Source organism: Kogia breviceps, chromosome 10 (genome assembly GCF_026419965.1).
Source record: "Kogia breviceps isolate mKogBre1 chromosome 10, mKogBre1 haplotype 1, whole genome shotgun sequence".
Taxonomy (NCBI): Eukaryota; Metazoa; Chordata; class Mammalia; order Artiodactyla; family Physeteridae; genus Kogia; species Kogia breviceps.
Window position 1 is genome coordinate 36,948,624 of NC_081319.1, and position 19,672 is coordinate 36,968,295.

Consider the following 19,672-nt stretch of genomic DNA (forward strand, 5'->3'; position numbering starts at 1 on the left):
TTTTTAAAGAAGGCTTAAAGAAAAGTTGCGGAGGATGGTCACAAGAGTGTACATCCAAATGAAAAAAAAAAATTCACCCAAATGAAAAAAAATTCATCCACTTAAAATTTATGCAGTCTACCGTATAGTACACCTTAATTTTAAAAATAACATAAATTTAAGTCTTCTGGCGATGTGGTGGACACGCGGTCAAAGCCCGACGGCGATGACTCATACCCAGAACAGGCCTCCTGGAGCGCAGCCCACCCTCGCAGTACCTGCTCTAGCTCAGCCTGCGGCCGGGGCGCCTGCAGGGGGCGCCCGAGTCTCTCGGGGGAGTTGCGACCCCGCACAAAGACCCGCGGCTCCCGGTAACCCGGGACCTTGGGGCCCAAGTTGGGGAAGGACATAGGAGTCCCCGCCCCTCCCGCCCCAGCGGGTAGGGGAATCGCCGCCTCTGGCCACCCAGCCACACCACTCCCCGCCGGCCGCGCTGACGTCACCGCCCCGCCTCCCCGCCTCGCTCCGCCGTTCCCGCCCCGCCCCCTTTCCCGGCTGGCGCTGCGGTGAGGCTCCTCGCCCTCGGCTTCTGCCTGTCGCCCCAAGATGGCGGACACAATGAACCGTTGCAGCGCCGGTTGGCCCTGAGGCGACCGTGAGGAGGACCGGTCTGCGAGACCACATAGTCCCAGCAGAAGAGTGTTGCACAAGCAGGAGGAGGAAGAGGAGGAGGCGGCCCAACTGTTTGCTGCTCTCTAGCCCGCCGCCGGCGCGGCGCCGCGCCCGCCCCGCCCGGGTCGGCCCCTCGGCAGCCCGCCCGTTCGCCGGGCTCCGCCCCGGCTCTGCGCCGCCGCCGCCTCCAGCAGCCGCCGCCATGAAGCTGACCGACAGCGTGCTGCGGAGCTTCCGCGTCGCCAAGGTGTTCCGCGAGAACTCGGACAAGATTAACTGCTTCGACTTCAGTCCCAACGGCGAGACGGTCATCTCGAGCAGCGACGACGACTCCATCGTGCTCTATGACTGCCAGGAGGGCAAGTGAGTGCACCGGTGGCCTTGGGCCCGGGTCTGAGTCCCTCCCTCCCTCCTCGTCGTGGCCCTGCGCTCCCCTCGCGGCCCGCCCTCTACCCCGGTCTGGCCTGCGGCCTGTACTGCACACGCTCCTGCCAGGGCCGCGTCACCTCCGAAGCCGTCCGAGAGACCTTTTTTTTTCTTTTAAAATAACGATAGCAATAATAGTAATCATATTTTTGTTTTGTCTGTCTTCGCTCTCCTCACAGAGAGCCTTAGCATCTCTGGCCAAACCACACCTTGACCTTGACCTTTAAACGCAGGGTCCGCCCACCGCTGCCCCAGCTGGTAGCTTTTCCGCTCCTCTGAATCCGTCGAAGGTGCCAATCGGCTGTGGCCCCCGCGCAGAACCGCAGAGGCTGCTCTGCTGCTTCGTTCAGCAGCGGCAGCTCGCTCTCTCTGCCCTGTGCTCGGTGACCTCGATTCAGCCCTGGCACGTCACCCGTCCCCTGCCCCTCAGCTTCCCGCCGCCTTTCTGCCGGAAGGCCGCGTGGGTTGCACTTGTTAGCTGTCAGGATTTATTTGTTACCTCTTTGGGCCCCCTGACTTTTCCTTTCTGGTCCGAATCATTCTCTTGCTCCCTCAGTCCCGATGCCCACATTTATAGTTAACTTTTTACCTGCATCCGAAACTTTTCCTTTTTGCCACACACCTAGCTGTCGCATCCCAACCTGAATGTGAACCTCCTAGTAGAACAAAGAAAGCATCGTCTAACAATTTCGTGTTTCTTTTTATACTTTTTAAAAAAATTTTATTTCATGGTTCGCTTGGCTTATAATTCCGAGTCTGATCATGACATTTCTAAGTTGTCCCAAGTCCTCTGGAGACTCACCACATCTGTATCTCTGAAAAATCTTAAAATCACAGCTTTTTGCCTTTTTCCCTGGGGACCTGTCAGCTTCCCCTCACCCCCGCCCCAGACTCGCTTTCTCCAAATCCTTGCTAAATTGTGATCTCCTTTTTGAATCCTTGGGTTTTTCTTTACCTTCTCCAGCTGTTCCTTTTGTCTGTTTTGTTTAAACCAATGTCTTCTATAAACTTTCTTTTGGAACTTGTCTCTTTATTTGTGAATTTGGTTATCTAAAGTAATGCTGTATTGGTCTGGGCTATATTGTTCTGCCCAATTTTTTCCCATTTGGGCTGTGGAAAAAGTATTATGTAACTGGCTCTGGATCTGCTTGCGGTATGTGGAAGAGTGGCCTGTACTGGTGGTCCTGAGGGAAGAGAGAATTGTTAGCTGGACTGATGCTGAGAGATGTGAGTCAATGTTATTCATTTCATAAATGGGTTTTCGTCCAGGTCCGGCCACTTGCATTAGCCTGGAATATAGAGTAACGTATAAAGGTAGGGTGGAGATTGGGGTTGTGGGGTCCTGGAGCTAGAAGTAAATTGAAGCTGACTTGCTTGAAATGTTCAGTGCTTGTGCACAGATTAGAACCTCTCCCTGGATGAATTTGAGGATGGAGATGTATATCCTCATTCAAAGAAAATGAAGGTTGTGGCAGCATTTCTTCACAGTTTGTCTCCAAATACTGCATAATTTCCGCGGTTGGTAGGAATGACATTGACGTGAAGGCTGTCTTGTTAAAAGGAAAATATTAATTTTATAACATAATGCAGTTTATTCATTCATGTAGCATTTTTACATAATTACAAACTTGCAGAAAAGTTACAGCGTTGTTTCAAAGAACTCCCAGGATCCAGTAATTGGTTACATTTTGCTCTGTTTGCTTTGTCATTATCTGTAGATACATATTTATATATATATGCACACACACATACATATATATATATATATATATTTTTTTTTTCTTTCCCTGAACCATTAGAGAGTAATTTGGAGGTATCAGACCCCTTTATCCTAAACACTTCAGCATGGATTTCCTAAGCACAAGGACGTTTTCTTAGGTAACCAGAGTACAGTTATCCAAATTAGGGAATTTGACATTGATACAGTAGTATACAGCACACGCTTTAAAATATTCGTATGGATTAATTGTGACCTTGTTTCATTGTGATCTGTGGTCAGAGAGCGACCTGATAGGAGACCTGGGTTCTAGTTTGGCCTTGTGACCAGGTATGTGACATTGGTCAGATCACTTCTCTGGCCTCTAGGAGTCCGTGATCCTAAGTGGTAATGTGAAGAAAAAATTTGCCACTAGTGTAGGTCAAACCAACATTGGAAGAAAAGTAACATTTTCTTGGAAGGCACAGTATCTTTATTAGATGGTACTAATGTTGGGCGTTTGAAAATGGCTAAAACAAGATTCTTTATGCTTAAAATTTTCCATGTGTACTGTTCATTTAAACTTTCTTTGTAATAGAGTTCATCCATTGAGTGATTTTTAAAAATTTTTTTAATTTTAATTTTTTGGCTGCACTACATAGCATGTGGGATCTTAGCTCCCCAACCAGGGATCGAACCTCAGTCCCTGCATCGGAGGCACAGAGTCTTAACCATTGGGCCTCCAGGGACATCCCGAGTGGTTTTTTGTTTGTTTGTTTGTTTGTTTTAATTTGAAAGTATACAAAGGATATCATCTGTGGTAGGAGATGCGAATTATTCAGAGAGAAGGTTTTAATATTATTTATTCGTACTTGATCACCAGAATCATAGTTTGTGCAGAGAAGCTTACCACAATATTCGTGAAAGAATGTTATGCATAAGCTCTGTAAGATCCTCTGAAATGGATGCATTAGGATCTTGCTTTCAAACTAGGAAATGATATGAGGTAAAAGATTTATGTTATTAAGAACAAAACCTCAGGTTAATATTATGGATATATTTGGATATGGATATATTTGAGACAAATAGGCCTTATATAAGTGGAACTTAAAATTTTCCTTTAACATTGGTTCTTCAGGCTCTGTCTTCGTTATTGTAGGGTAAATACTGAGATAAGTAAGCTTCTGTTTCCATTGGTAGGAGCAAAGTCAACTATCTTTTGAGAGCAGGCACACATTCACATGCACATTCACTCACTCACTGGTTACCACACAGTAACTACATGGCAGAACCCAGGGTGGTGGATTTGACAAGGTAGCATTCGAGCTGCTCTTTTTGTTTATCTGATCTTTCAGTAAAGGTAAAAATGTGGAAAATTCAGTGCATTTGGAGTGAGAAGTCTTGCTTGTAAATAGGTTTAATGTAGGGAAACCCTGACGTCACAAAAATTGAAAGTGCAAATGATTAAAGTTCCCTGAGTCATCTGATTGTTTAGCATCTAGGTTTCAAGAGGCTTTTGCATTGAGAGGGGGACTTCTTTTTCATAAATTAAATTTTTGATAAACATTAATATAGGATTTATGAAATTCTCCTATACCTAAATGTAGAATATTATGAAGTTTTTGGTTAAATATTTTGCTGAGATCAGTTTCAGCTTGATCTTCAAGGTGCTATAGAAGAAGATAACATTTAAGGAACATCAACAAATGGACTGATAACCTCTAGCTTAGAAATATGTGATTTTACATTTAAGTAAAGAGAAAAGAATCAATGACTAGTTTTGTTAGGGAGAGTGAGGTTTGCCTTGTAAAAGGCTCAGTAAGTGCTTTGGACCTCTAAGATAGGGAGGGTGGAAATATTAGGTTATATTAGGAAAGGCAGTTTTGCATCTGGTTTCAGTTTTGATAAATCATTTCTTCTTAAAGGAAGAGCTTCTTTCCAAGTGAATGGCTTAAGTTCTGGCCTTATTGGTCTGGCGTATTCCCATTTTCCTCTTTCTTGTAAGTTATGACTTGTTTTGTGTGTCTTTCTTCCCAAATAGATGTACTTCTTCTCAAAGCTTACTTTTGAACATTGTAGTAAAGGCTGATTTGAGCCCTCAGATTTACTTACACTTCCTAACTTTGGCATTTGGTATTCAGAGGTGAAAGGCTGTTGCACTTGATTGATTCTGTTTGTTTCCACCCTTTTGGGAGAAATTCTGTTTCTTTTCAGTGTTAGAGCTTACCAAGAATCTTCACCCTTCCCACATCATTCAAGTGCTTCTCTTTATATGAAGATCTTAGATTTTGGTGATGGAGGATTTTGATGGTTTTCTTTCTCTGTCCATTTCCTCATCAGACCAAAGAGAACCCTGTACAGTAAGAAATATGGCGTGGACCTCATCAGATACACTCATGCAGCAAACACAGTCGTTTACAGCTCTAACAAAATAGACGGTAAGCAAGCCTTCTCTTTAGGAAGTTATGGTTATGGTTTCTTTTGTTAAATCGTTCATGGAATCTTTGTGAGTACTTCTGTTTGGTTATAGTTACTTTAAATTTTCCTATGATGTTAGCTGTGCTAACATTGTTATGACTGAAGGAATGCTGGAAGCAAGCAAGCCATTAGTACCTTTGAAGGACTTGAAACTGAGTATGAAAGGTCTCCAGTTTAGAGTGGAGAGTGGAAATAGGAAGCCACGAATTGTATTTACGGTTTGAACTTCTTGAAACTTGAATACTTTTAGAAGAAATGAAAGGAAAGAATACTTGACAGCAAGTGGTAAACAATGCTACCTTCCCGTTCAAAATATATAGATTTGAGAAAAGTTTTACAGATGTTTGCGTTATGGTAGTTTAGCAGACCTTAGAAGAGTTTTTGGTGTGTGCCCAACCATTTATGGTCTGTGTCACAAAGGACAGTATACTGACCTTAGTTATCTTTGATTCCAGGGACACTTTTTGATTTGAATTTTATCCCTTTTTCCTTTTATTTATTTATCTTATTTTTTTTTTTGGCCACACTGCACACATGTGAGATCTTAGTTCCCCAACCAGGGATCAAACCCACGGCCCCTGCATTGGCAGCACGGAGTCTTAGCCACTGGACCACCTGGGAAGTCTCTTCCTTTTTCCTTTTAAATAAAGTTAATGTCTTTGAAGAATAAAGACTTATTTTTAGAAATTAAACTTGTGAATTTCTCTAATAAAGGATCTCTGCCTTTATCTGCTTTTCCCCTGGGATAAGTCATTCTCATTTGACAGATTGTCTTGGAATTGAGCTATATAACACTTTCATGTTAGGACTCTTTTTTTTTTTTTTAAAACTTATTTCACTGACTTATTGATTGTATTGCTTAGACCGCTATTTTGGTTATGCCTGTCTCAGAGCAGACGGGTAGAAGTCTTTTTTTTTTTTTTTTTTTTTTAATGAGACTTTTCTGCCTGTGCTTGATTTTTAGTAAGTATATCATTTATACTTTTCATGCCTCTATTTCAGAAGTGGTTTTCTAAGTAAGCAGTGCAATTGATGCTTTTGGACAAGAATATAAAACAGGATCTTGAGGAAATATATCTCTGTGATCATCTGAATTAATGGTATATTTCTTCTATTGGGGTATATTTCTTCTGTTGGGGTGTTTTTCTGGGTGATTAAATGAGGATTCTCCAAATATGGTGCAAGATGAGGCAAATGTGTGGCACTTGCAGCTTTGCTGCCAGGCCTCTGCTGTGAGGATGTTGCCTTTCCTGTCTCGAGTGCATCCATCCTGAAGAGTTCCTCCAGCGCTCCGTTATCATTTTGCCTGATTCCAGGCTGAGGTAGTAGTTTGTACAGTTTGAGGGTCTATGATACCACCCGGTACAGGAGATAACTGTACAGGCCACTGCCTTGCCAGGAACAGTGCGCCAGCTACCGAGTGGGGTGGAGAGGATGGCGACGCCCTGCTCATCTCTGGGAAAACCAGGTAATGGGGAGGAAGTCTTTTTCTGCTTAGGGAAGGTGAGTAGTTCCTAGCAATAGAACAACCAGGAATAATTTATAGTTGTCATTCGAGAACTTTGAAGATGTTTTCAAGGAAAACCATGTTTAGTTTTGGAACATACAAAGAGTGCCTTTTTCCCTCTCGCAGGTTAAATGCCCTCTTATTAGTACCCCTGTGAACTACTGGGATGACTTGGTGCTTTCAAGCCTCTTTGTTCCTGTGTTGTGTTTGCCTCCAGAATGTTCTTTCTATGCTTTCCTTTTTGTATTTTGGCCCCATTTTCTATTACCTTTTTCTCAACAATTGTTTCTTATTCCTAGTCTTTTCAGGGGCATTGTACTTTACAGTTCTGTTCTTTATGGCACTTCATTCCCTTCCCACCACCATCATTTTTTGTTTTACTTTTTCAGAAGGAATCATTTGGTTTTTAAGAGTATTTGTCTTATTTTCCCCAAGCACAAATCTCTGTGATTATTTCTTTCTTGGATATTGTCAAATTCTCACTGCTATGACTTGGTATAGTTCATGACTTTGATTTTTAAATGTCTTGAGATCTTTTTAACCTAAATTTTCTCATTTCTTCTTTTGGCCACTTTATAATTCACTTTTCTGCATAAGGGACCATTGGATAGTTAGTTAATTAGAAAAGAAGTAATAGAACATTACTTCTCTTTCCATTTTATTTAGTTTTTTTTTTCCATTTCATTTAGTTTTAATGTAAATTGTGTATCCATTTTACATTCAGATGAGGTGAGAGTTGGGTTGACATGCTGTTGGAGAACGCTGGAGAAAAGTATCTTATGCCAGAGTCCAGCCTGATCCTCAGCTCAGCATGGCTGTTTAATTCTTTGAGTTTGTTTCCTCAGTAGCCATGTTTTTCTTTAAGGTTTGCCATTCTGTGGTCATTAAAACTGTTGTGAGGGGGTTTTTTTGGGGGGGGGCGCATATTTGCAGGACAAGTTTCATTGTAACTATGTAGAAGCCAAAGATTGACAGCAATAGTGATTTTAAACATTGCTTTATACGCTGTCAGCTTGAGAACTCTGCTTTTGAATTATGTGAAATCTCTAGTCCCGTGAAAAGTAGTTATTTACTATAATTTATTCATACCTTGCTTGGGTTATGGAAAACAATGAATTCTTTGACCTTGTCTTTTCAAGATGAAAATGCAAAGTAAATTCTTTTAAAAATAGTAGGATATCATCATGCCTTATTTATCTTCTTACAGATACTATCCGTTACCTGTCCTTGCATGACAACAAATACATCAGATACTTTCCTGGACATAACAAAAGGTAAGATGCAAGCATTACAGAAGTAGATAGTTCTTTTATCCCTGAGGTTATCCAGAGAATGAAAGAGTGGAGAGATTTTATTAGTGAACCTAAGCTAGTTTCTCACTGCTGTTTGGCATACCTCTTAATCTTCTCTTGTTAACCTTCCCTAAACAGTCAACTCATGATTAATCGAGATTGTAGAGGCCAGGGGTAGGACTTCATAGATAAACCGAAACCTCAGTTAAAACATTAATAGGAAGAATGTGGATTAAAGATATCCAGTGGATGGGCTTCCCTGGTGGCGCAGTGGTTGAGAATCCGCCTGCCGATGCAGGGGACCCGGGTTCGTGCCCCGGTCCGGGAAGATCCCACATGCCGCGGAGCGGCTGGGCCCGTGAGCCATGGCCGCTGAGCCTGCGCGTCCAGAGCCTGTGCTCCGCAACGGGAGAGGCCACAACAGTGAGAGGCCCGCATACCGCAAAAAAAAAAAAAAAAAAAAAAAAAAAAAAAAAAAAAGATATCCAGTGGAAACCTATGTAGTAAAAATAACATTTGGCATTTAGGGATCCCAAATATCAGACATCCCTTAATGAAAGTACATTTACATGTTTGAGGCCTTCCAGTATAGGTGGCCTCCATTTCAGCATGCCCCTGCTCTACATAAACGTGTTCCACACGAAGAGCTTAATGAGGATGTAAAAAAAATTAAAGTTGTTTGCTTCCCTGGTGGCGCAGTGGTTAAGAATCTGCCTGCCAATTCAGGGGACACGGGTTCGAGCCCTGGTCTGGGAAGATCCCACATGCCGTGGAGCAGCTAAGCCCATGCACCACAACCACTGAGCCTGCACTCTATAGCCCTCAAGTCACAACTACTGAGCCTGCATGCCACAACTACTGAAGCCCATGTGCCTAGAGCCCATGCTCCGCAAAACAGAAGTCACCGCAGTGAGAAGTCCACACACTGCAACAAAGAGTAACAAAGAGTAGCTCCCCGCTTATTGCAGCTAAAGAGAGCCCACGTGCAGCAACAAAGACCCAACGCAGCCAAAAATAAATAAATAAATAAATTTATTTTTAAAAAATAATAAAAAAATTGTCCTTTCATACTTTCTGAAAGTCAAGAAACTTGTTTCCTTATTTTTTTTTTAAGGTATATGTTTATTTATTTTGGGGCTGTGTTGAGTCTGTTGCTGTGCGTGGGCTTTCTAGTTGCGGTGCTCGGGGGCTACTCCTCGTTGCGGTGCGCAGGTTTCTCATTGCGGTGGCTTCTCTTGTTGCGGAGCATAGGGTCTAGGCGCATGGGCTTCAGTAGTTGCGGTGCGTGGGCTCTAGGGCATGCGGGTTTCAGTATTTGTGGCGTGCGAGCTCAGTAGTTGTGGCTTGCAGGCTCTAGAGCGCAGGCTCAGTAGCTGTGGCACACAGGCCTAGTTGCTCCGCGGCATGTGGGATCTTCCCAGAACAGGGCTCGAACCTGTGTGCCCTGCATTGGCAGGCGGATTCTTAACCACTGCGCCACCAGGGAAGCCATCTCTTTCTCTTTTTGACTCTAAACAAGGTTCTACCCTAGCTTTTTTCTCCTCCTCTTGGTATTTGGGCCATCACTGATTTCATTCACCTCAGATAGCTTCCTAAATCAGTATTTTCAGCCCATGATTTCCAGACTCAACTTCTACCTACAGGTCCAATACTCCATCCATCGTTAAATTCCTTGGGCCAGCTCCTCTGTCTGCCTCATGTTTCTTCACCTCTGTCCCTTCCAGTTCTCCCAACTCAAAGGCTCTGTTACCTGTTCACTACTTTTTTCCTGCCTTCACATCCAGTGAGTTGTTAAATCCTTTTGATTCTACTTAGTTTTAACCTCATGTGTCATTCTGCTCCATACGCCTTTGCTTCTGTCCTAGCTCAGGTAAATTATTGTCAACTCCTAATCTCCCCATCCCTCAGCATCCTCCTTTTGCACCCTATTTTTACAGTTCTGACCACAGCCTCCCTCAAGAAACCTTGTAGTCAAATTCTTTTCCCTCTGCCTGACCCATTTTCCCAGTGTTATCTCCCACCACTCCAGTTGAAGTGAACTCTGGGCTGCTTCCTGAACTGCCTTATGCCTTCCTATCTGGCAGCTTCCAGAAAGGTCACTCCCATTGAAACCCTGTTCACCACAGGTGCTGCTTCTCTTCCTGAAAGCCTTCTCTCACCCTCTCTTGGAGTTGTCTGTACTAGACAGTTAAGTTTCCTTAGAGTTGAAGTCTTGTTCCTCCTCCTATTCCCTCTACCTCTCATCATAGAGCCTTGTGCCAAGATAGACTTCCTCTGAGCTTTTGGGCCTCTCACTGTTGTGGCCTCTCCCGTTGCGGAGCACAGGCTCCGGGCGCGCAGGCTCAGCGGCCATGGCTCACAGGCCGAGCCGCTCCGCGGCATGTGGGATCCTCCCGGACCGGGGCATGAACCCATGTCCCCTGCCTCGGCAGGTGGACTCTCAACCACTGCGCCACCAGGGAAGCCCCCTCTGAGCTTTTGACCTGAATATTGTGACGTAAAATTACATGTTCATATGCATTCTCCTCACTCCGTTTTATTACCACCTCAGCATTCCCAGGAAATTTTGGCTTATAGTATCTTTTAAATTTTTAAGTTGATAATCCAGTGCAAATGTTAATTTAGTTATATTGGAAGAATTTTTTTTTTTTTTTGGTCAAAAACTTTAAGGAAAAAAAAGTACATTTTTCCATTTTTCACTCATGGTATATACATTTTAATTCTTTCTAGTGGAACCAAAACTTCCAGAACCCCTTTCAGAGTCGTCTAAAATTTGAACTTCCTCTATTTCTACATTAAAAAACCCATTCACAAATGAGCTGTGCAATTTGATCCACTTTTTTTACTCCAATTTTTTCTTGTCAGAATGAAACAGTACAGCACCAACATTTCCTCTGTAATCTTCACCTGTGACACCAGCTCCTATGTCTGTGAAGCATTTTTTAGCCAAGGCAGAATGTGGAACTACTCTTCCATAACACCCAGAAGGAAGAGCCATCTGAGTGTCCATTTTCACAAGGGCTTCCTCTATAGGTGGTACTGTAGACTCATAGGCACTGTACAGGTCATAGCCCATGGGCCTTAAGGATCCCTCTGGTTAGGGCCATGGCATGCTCCAAGAGGCAGGTAAAGTGGAGTCACATGCCATCCTCCACAGGCTGGGCCCAAATGCTGGGGAGATGATGAGTATCTTCAACGCAGAGCATTGAAACAAAAACACTTGGAAGAAGTGTTTTTCAGTGAGTGACTGGTGTAACCATAAGAGGGGACCCATATCAGAAATACAGCATAGGCTATTAGCATAGGGCTGTGGCTCTCTAAGTGTGGGGCCCAAACCACCAGTCTCACTATCACTGAGGAGCTTGTTAGAAACACAGATTCTCAGACCTCACCCCAGACCTACTGGATTAGAAATTTTGGCAGTGGATCACAGCAATCTGTTTTAACCTACCCTCCAGGGATGCTGGTGCCAGGCAGGTTTGAGAACATTAGTATAGTCCACAAACGTCTAGTTAAGGAATCATGCTTTTTTTTTTTTTTTTTTTTTTGGAGACATAGTTCAGTACCATAAATTCACCCTTTTAAAGTGTACAATTCAGTGGTTTTTAGTATATTCACAGAGTTGGGCAGCCATCACCACTATCTAATTCCAGAACATATTCATCACCCCAAATAGAAACCCTGTACCCATTAACACTCCCCATTTCCCCTCTTCCCAGCCCCTGGCAACCACTAATCTACTTTCTGTCTCTATAACTTGGCCTATTCTGGATATTTTGTATAAATGGAACCAGATCATATGTGGCCTTTTGTGTCTGACTTCTTTCACTTCATACATGTTGTAATATGAATCAGTACTTCATTTCTTTCTTATTTATTTATTTATTTTTGGCTGCGTTGGGTCTTCAGTGAGTGGGGGCTACTCTTCGTTGCGGTGCGCAGGTTTCTCATTGCAGTGGCTTCTGATTGTGGAGCACAGGCTCTAGGCTCGTGGGCTCAGTAGTTGTGGCTCGCCGGCTCTAGAGTGCAGGCTCAGTAGTTGTGGCACACGGGCTTATGCCCTGCGGCATGTGGGATCTTCCCAGACCAGGGCTCAAACCGGTGTCCCCTGCATTGGCAGGCGGATTCTTAACCACTGCACCACCAGGGAAGCCCCAGTACTTCATTTCTTTTTATTGCCAAATAATATTCTTGTATGACAAAAACACGTTTTGTTTATCCATTCATTAGGTGATGGACATTTGGGTTGTTCCCACTTTTTAGCGATTATGAATAATGCTGTTGTGAATGTAACATGTATGGGAGATTTTTTGGACATATGTTTTCATTTTTCTTGGGTATATACCTAAGAGTGGAATGTTTGGATCATATAATAACTAACTTTTTGAGGAAGTGTAAAACTTATTCAAAGCAGCTGTACCATTTTACATTCCTACCAGCAGTGTATGAGGGTTCCAGTTTCTCCACATCCTCACCAACACTTGTTATCTCTCTTTTTGATTATAGCTTTGCTAGTGGGTATGAATTGGTATCTCATTATGATTTTATTTGCATTGGAATCATATATATATATATATATATATATATATATATATATATATATATATATTTTTTTTTTTTTTTTTTTTTTTTTTTTTTTTTGGTACGCGGGCCTCTCACTGCTGTGGCATCTCCCGTTGCGGAGCACAGGCTCCGGACGCGCAGGCTCAGCGGCCACGGCTCACGGGCCCAGCCGCTCCGCGGCACGTGGGATCTTCCCGGACCTGGGCACGAACCCGCGTCCCCTGCATCGGCAGGCGGACTCTCAACCACTGCGCCACCGGAGAAGCCCTGGAATCATATATTTTTATGCTGTAGCTTTAAGTTGCTTTTTAAATTATTCTAATTGCCTTTGTTCCAGATTGCTTGCGTATGTGTTTCTTAAAATGGAGTTTTTAGGAGAACACATATATATAGGTAGGCAGGTAAAGTGGTTTAGAGTTCATATCCAATTTTTGTTAATATTTCGCTTCAACTCCTATTTATCTTGATGCATTGCAGGGTGGTGGCCTTGTCCATGTCACCTGTGGATGACACTTTCATTTCTGGGTCTCTTGATAAGACCATTCGGCTCTGGGATCTCCGGTCTCCTAACTGCCAGGTAATGTTACCTCACAGTTACACTTTAAGGGTTTTCAACTTTCCCTCTCAAGGAAGGGGGAAAGCAGTGATTCTTTTCTGGGATCCCAGAGTCTTTAAATTTTGGATCTTTTCGTGGTAGGTAGCTGGTAATTAAGCTAATACCTTAATCCAGTGCATACTTATTATGATCTGTGGCTTAATGCTTTAAAAGCAGTTTTCCTGGAGCCTTTGAGCTATAGATTTTAGACTCCAGGGATTTGTTTTTATTTGAATTCAGTGTCTATAAAATTATACAGTTAGGGTTGATCTGAAATCAATTGCATGGAGACCTGTTTTTTTTAACTTCATTTTAGTTAGTTTTGTGTTTGCTTTGGGTAGGATCCTGGGTTCATTGACTTTTTAAAAATTTCTTTTTTCTCAGGGTCTCATGCATTTACAGGGCAAGCCAGTTTGTTCTTTTGATCCAGAAGGATTAATTTTTGCTGCAGGTGTCAATTCTGAAATGGTCAAACTTTATGATCTTCGCTCTTTTGATAAGGTAAATCTTTGAATCTTTGAACCGTCTTGATATTATGGAAGTTTTGTTGAAGGGTGAGATGGACATTTAAGAGCCTTTTTCTACAGTAGAGGAGGTATGTGGTAGATATTAGAAAGTGTCAGAGCAGTACTTCATCTTGTGCTTTCCCTAGTCAAAAAGGAATCTAAAGGGATAGAATGAGATTTGGCTCTGGCATAAGGAATTATTGATGTGCCTTGGGCCTAGGGCTGCTGTCTGTCTTTTGCAGGGGCCATTTGCAACATTTAAGATGCAGTATGATCGGACTTGTGAGTGGACAGGACTTAAGTTCAGCAATGATGGCAAACTCATCCTCATCTCCACCAATGGCAGCTTCATCCGTCTGATCGATGCATTCAAGGGAGTGGTGATGCATACGTTTGGGGTGAGCTCACAACTTTTAACCATGGTTTGGTTTTTTTTTTTTTCAATACTCTACCTTTTTTCCATGCTCATCTCTTCTGAGAATTGTGTTAGCTAGTTGGTGGAGACCGGCAGTTGTCCGTGGCTCACTCGTTGAGGCATGGACTTGCATTTTCTTCCTGCACGTGGCATTATTTCTTTTGGTTTCTGAGACATTAACTTCTCACCCAGTGACTCAAGTTTGGTGTTTAGATAATATAATAAATTCCTGACCGTAAACATTTTCTTGCTCCCCTTGAATATGGAGTTGGGGATAAGGGAGTGAATTGTAAAGGGTGGTAGCCGAGTTTTAAACGTTGGTAGCACTGTGCATGAGGAAGAAAGGGTTTCGCAGAAAGGAAGGTGATGTATATACTACAACATGGATGAACCTTGAAAACATTATGCTAAGTGAAATAAGCCAGACACAAAAGGACAACTGTTGTATGGTTCCACTTATATGAGTTTCCTAGAATGGAGATAGATACAACAGCGATTGCCAGGGAGCAGGGGAAGAGGGAAATGGGGACTTACTATTAAAGATTATGAAGTTTCTGTTCAGAATGATGAAGAAGTTTTGGAGGCAGATGATGGTAATGGTTGCATAGCATTTTAAGTATACTTAGTGCCACTGAACTGTACACTATTTAAAATAGTAAATTGCTATCTATATTTTACAGTAAAAATTTTTTTTAATCAAAAAAAAGAAGAAGAAGATGATGTATGTGCTGGGATCAGTGTTTAGAAGAAGATGTATGTGCTGGGATCAGTGTTTATAGGCCATTATTTTTTGTTAATGGCACTGTAATGAGAATTGTTCTCCTTGTTCTAGGGTTATGCCAACAGCAAAGCCGTCACACTGGAGGCCTCGTTTACTCCAGACTCGCAGTTTATTATGATTGGTAAGCTTCCTTTATCCTCCCCTTGGGTGTTACTTACCTGGTACTGTGCATTATGTTATTTCTGTTAGTTTTAACTAATTTAAGATATTATTTATTATCCTTTTGAGATAGAGTTTCTCAGATTTTTGTGTAGCACGTTATGTCAAAGGTATAGTGTCTTTAAACTGTCCTAACTTTGCTTTCTTTTCTGGGAATGGGCGTTAATGTTGGTCTTCCCTGGACCATCATAGAGTTAAACTCTACAAGCACTGTTGTAACTCTTCATTCAGTCACCTTAGTGTAGATGTTCGTAGGGTGATCGTATTCAGCCCCCTTTTTAAATGAGAAAACTGAAGTTAGAGGGTAAGTGACTTGCCTAGGAACAAATAACAAGGGTCTAGAAGAGTTCCCAAAGTGTCTTTTCTTCACTGCCATTACTCCCTCTCCATTTCTGCTGGTGACTGGGTCCTGAAGCGCGGCCTCTCTCCAGATGTCAATCCATGTCTTTTTGCCACTTGTCTTTGTATTGTGCCTTGAGCTGTTGTTATATTCCTTGATCATTCTCTTCAGGTTCAGAGGATGGCAAGATCCATGTCTGGAATGGAGAGAGTGGTATAAAAGTAGCTGTGTTGGATGGCAAACACACAGGCCCCATTACCTGTTTGCAGTTCAACCCCAAGTTCATGACCTTTGCCAGTGCTTGTTCCAACATGGTATGTGAACAACGGGAGATGTCCTCCATCTAGGGGCCCTTTCCAGTTGGGGTGGTGGGTCCTTCAATGAGCACAGTGACCTGTGTTCTAAATAGGTACAATTACAAGCCCCCAGGTTCATGTTTCTCAGCTGGTGGCTTCCCTATTTCACCTCTATTACCTCATCTTTGGTTGGGCTGGTCTTTCACTTTTGCTCTTCTTTCCATGATCTGGGATCGCCTCTGAGTTCCCAGGAGATCTTAGGCCAGTTTTTGCTCTGGCTCCTGGTTTTATGCCCAAACTACCTGGGGCTATGCCTCACAGCTTTTTGGCATCTTAAAATACTTTGAACCAGCCTTTGGTGGCTGTAACCTTTCAGTTTTCCATTCCTCTCAGGTTATGCTGAGTTCATCAGAAATTCTTACAGTTGATCACAACTCACCACTTAGAGTTTTCTCCAGGCCCCTGTCTCTTCCTAGACAACACTAGCAGAACAAAGCATCAGTGAGTCTCAGCCTCCAGTTTCCTCTTGGCATCTCCTAAACCTACCTGGGTATTTGGGTATGAGGCCTTTCATTACTAGCCTACCCAGAACACATTGCTCCTTTTTTAAAAAAAAACAAAACAGTGTCAGAAAAAAATGCAGCAAAACCGTCCAATCCAGTCCCTCACATTTTTTACAGCTCATGAATGAGAGGGTCTGTCTGAGGTCACCTGGTAGATTAGCTGTGAGGCCAAACACCCACCTCCCAGACAGCACTTCTTCTTTTCTTTACCACTGGACCACTATGGTGGAAGTTAGACAGTGTTTACTTTCACACAGATGAGGGAGTGTTTGTCCACAGATTGCCAGAGTCAGTTGGTCAGGAGGGAAGGCCACCAGCCATAACTCCTCCAACTTTGGGGTTGGGTGCCTTGATGGTGGGGGAGGGGTAAGAAAAACCCTCAGAAATGAGGAGGGGGGCTTGGCTTTTTAAAGTTGACTTATATTCTCCTTCCATCCAGGCCTTCTGGTTGCCCACCATTGATGACTGACCTGCACAGTGCTTGGCTGTTTTCTGTACAGCGAGGGTGGCCAGTAGGAAAAAACTCAGAGGGAACTAAGATAATTGTGAGATTGGATCATTTGACTGGGCCGGAGAGCATCCTTCCACATGGCCTTCCCAAGGATGTGCTGTACATTTGCTCAAAAGAAAAAAGATTACTTTGCCGAGCTTCGGACTCTTGGTGCGGCAGATTCAATCGGGACTCAGATTTTCCAGCTGTCACTGCACCGAGCTCCTCCAGAGGAGTGACCAGACTCGTGACTAGGGTATAGTGGGGCCCTCAAGACACCTTCAGTTTTGAATGTATCTGCTGCTGAGGAGTCGGTGAAGTTGTTAATTCTGCACATCCCTTTGCCCACCCCCATAAATGCGTGGGAAGCCACAGTTCTGGTTTTGAGATGTTAGGGCAGCTCAGTGCCCCTTGCCCTCACCCTGCATGTCTTGTTACTGGTTCTCCCTGTGTCATTGTGGCATTATCCACAACCATCATGTTACTTAGGTGCCAAATATTTACAGAAATAAGTCTCCATATATCTTAGGGTCAGAAAGGGACAGATACAGAAGGACCTTGCTTGCCAGGAAGCCTTGCGAGTTAGTCATGTGAGGGTGGATGATCTGGGTGTGCCTCAGGCTCTTGCTGAGGGAGCAGGGGTAGCAGATTAGTTCCTAGGGCTGGGAGGTTTAGCAGCAGCTTGGTGTGGTGCCCTGTCATCAAAACAAACACAGTCCTTCTGGGTGCCTGCCAAGTTTGGTTGTATACAGAAGCAAGGTGGGCGTCTATTTTTGTACATGAGATACATCATACTTTTCTGTGGGCCAGTATTGTGGAGTGAGTCTGAGTTGTTTACACTGATGCCTTCCCTGCCCACCACAAGTTGTGTACATAGGTCTCCAGATGATACCACCCCTTTCCCAGCTCCCAACCAGGAGCTGGCTCTAGGCTTGTGTTATATGTTATATTTAGCCTTTTTATATATGACTTGGGATTTCTGTTGTTTGTGTTTTAGCACAGTGTGTGTACACCTTCATTTAAATATATCGTGTGTGCATACATATATACATATATGTATGCATATATATGTGTATGTGTGTGTGTGTGTGTATATATATATATATATACATACACATACATATATATATATATATATATATATATATATATTTTAAAAGTATCTGAAGGAGATAGAGTCCTCTGCTCCAGGAGAAAGACTGCATTCCTGCTAATAGTGTTTGTCACAAGTGTTAGTCTATCCTATTACCTTTTTCCCTTTGGGAGACTGAACAAAAGCAAAGCTTTTGAGTGTTTGCTGTCCCCATGGCAGCTAAGTGAGGGTCTTGGAATGACTCCCTTGTGTTCCTCAAGCCGCACTTTGGGGCCTTCTCTGCAGTATTAGCCCCCTTTTTGCCCATTGATGCTCTGTCTGCGCCTGTATGTGTGACAGTCACTTTTGCATGCCTTTTGTGTCTGGCTCCCAGCATTTCGGGACAGGATGCTGGAACCAGAGCATTTTCAGCTTGTCTGAGGCTTCTTTGCCAGTTATAGGTCATTTCTGTTTACCTGGTATGTCTGCTTTCTTCTTTTTCTTGCCTTCTCCTGGGAGAGGGAGGATTCCTGATCAGGGTTGAGGTGAGCTGTAGGTAGCTCATTGCCTTTTCCCCTGCATGGCCTTCTTAGAGCAGGACAAGTGTCATATTATTTCACTGAGTTCCCAAACATCTAAGCAAGTAACACATTCCCTGCAGATCCAGAAACAGGCTCAACAAGGTTATGTTTGACTTGCCCAAGAGTACCTAGCTGCTAGTGGGGAAAGCAAGCCATTACTGCCTCTGTTCAGCAGCAGGAATAGGCTGTGAATTGCTAGCAATTACTGTTTTGTTTTGCTTTTTTAGCAATTACTTTTTGGTTTGTTCCTTAACCTTAAAAGCAAGGGGCATATGTCTTTCCCAGACATAGGCTGGAATCTCCAGCTTCTGAGGTGCCACATGCTCTGCATTCTTAGAGTGGAGGGACTTTTAGAAACCAAATGATCTGAGCTGTTACTGCCCACCCCTGGCTTTCCAGGGTAGAAAATTCATGGTAGGAATAACTGTTCAGAGAAAGTACTTGGAACTATAGGTTAATAAGAAAGCCAGCCTGCATAATTAACATATCTGTACCCAGAGCAGCCACCACGCATGACTTGTCTATCAGCAGGAAAATGATTTGTATTGAGTTCCTGTGTGTCCAAAGCTGAGGCACCATGTCTTTTGAAAATATGCACTGCACTGCTTCTATTTATGGGGACCTGTGGCTGCAGAGCTGGCTCCTGAGTTGGGAAGGAGAGGGAAAGATGCAGCTGGAAGTGACCGAAGATAATGTGGTAGTGGGAAAAGGCAGAATTAAGGGAGAAAAGAGTCTGTGGGTCAGAGAGGCTGAGGAGCATCAGGGCTGCAAGGACACCCTCAGTAGGAGCCAGAGGTGCTTAAGCTCTCCAGGGGGTGGGGGGCACACCACACTCTCAAGAGTCAGGGCCAAAGCCTCTGATTTATATGTGACAGTGACATTGCACTGCTCAACCACCAGCCAGTGGGTTTTTTTTTTTTTTTTTTTTTTAAGAAAACCGTTGCAATCATAATGCTTATTAAGAAAAATCTGGGAATTTTAAAAAGAATCAGTTTGCCACCCAAATGTTACCACTGCTAATCTTTTGGTATTTAGTGTTCCTCTAGACATTTCTGTGCATAGATTTTTGGTGTGTTTACATAGTTGTTATTCTACTGTATATACAATTTTATGTCCTTTTTGTACTTAACATATAAACGTTTTTTCCATGTTATCTGTCTTAAACAGAATTTTATGGCTGCAGCCTCTTCCATTGAGTTTTCATAGCATTGTTTGCCTGGTTCCTAGAGTTGGAGGGAGGGAGTGGTTTGTCTCCTGTTAG

General features: G+C 43.2%; 1 protein-coding gene and 1 pseudogene across 1 annotated transcript; one reads left to right on the plus strand and one right to left on the minus strand.

Moving 5' to 3' along the window:
• The first annotated feature begins 611 nt into the window (after positions 1-611).
• WDR82 (WD repeat domain 82) lies at positions 612-17,128 on the plus strand. The gene is made up of 9 exons (XM_059075293.2): positions 612-1,014; positions 5,114-5,211; positions 7,966-8,032; positions 13,091-13,190; positions 13,593-13,709; positions 13,957-14,112; positions 14,962-15,031; positions 15,581-15,723; positions 16,708-17,128. Exons 1-9 carry the CDS (start codon positions 854-856, stop codon positions 16,735-16,737), a joined length of 942 nt encoding a protein of 313 aa, XP_058931276.1. The 5' UTR covers positions 612-853; the 3' UTR covers positions 16,738-17,128.
• On the minus strand, positions 10,767-11,544 carry LOC131763269 (deoxyuridine 5'-triphosphate nucleotidohydrolase, mitochondrial-like; annotated as a pseudogene).
• Positions 17,129-19,672: the final 2,544 nt, after the last annotated feature.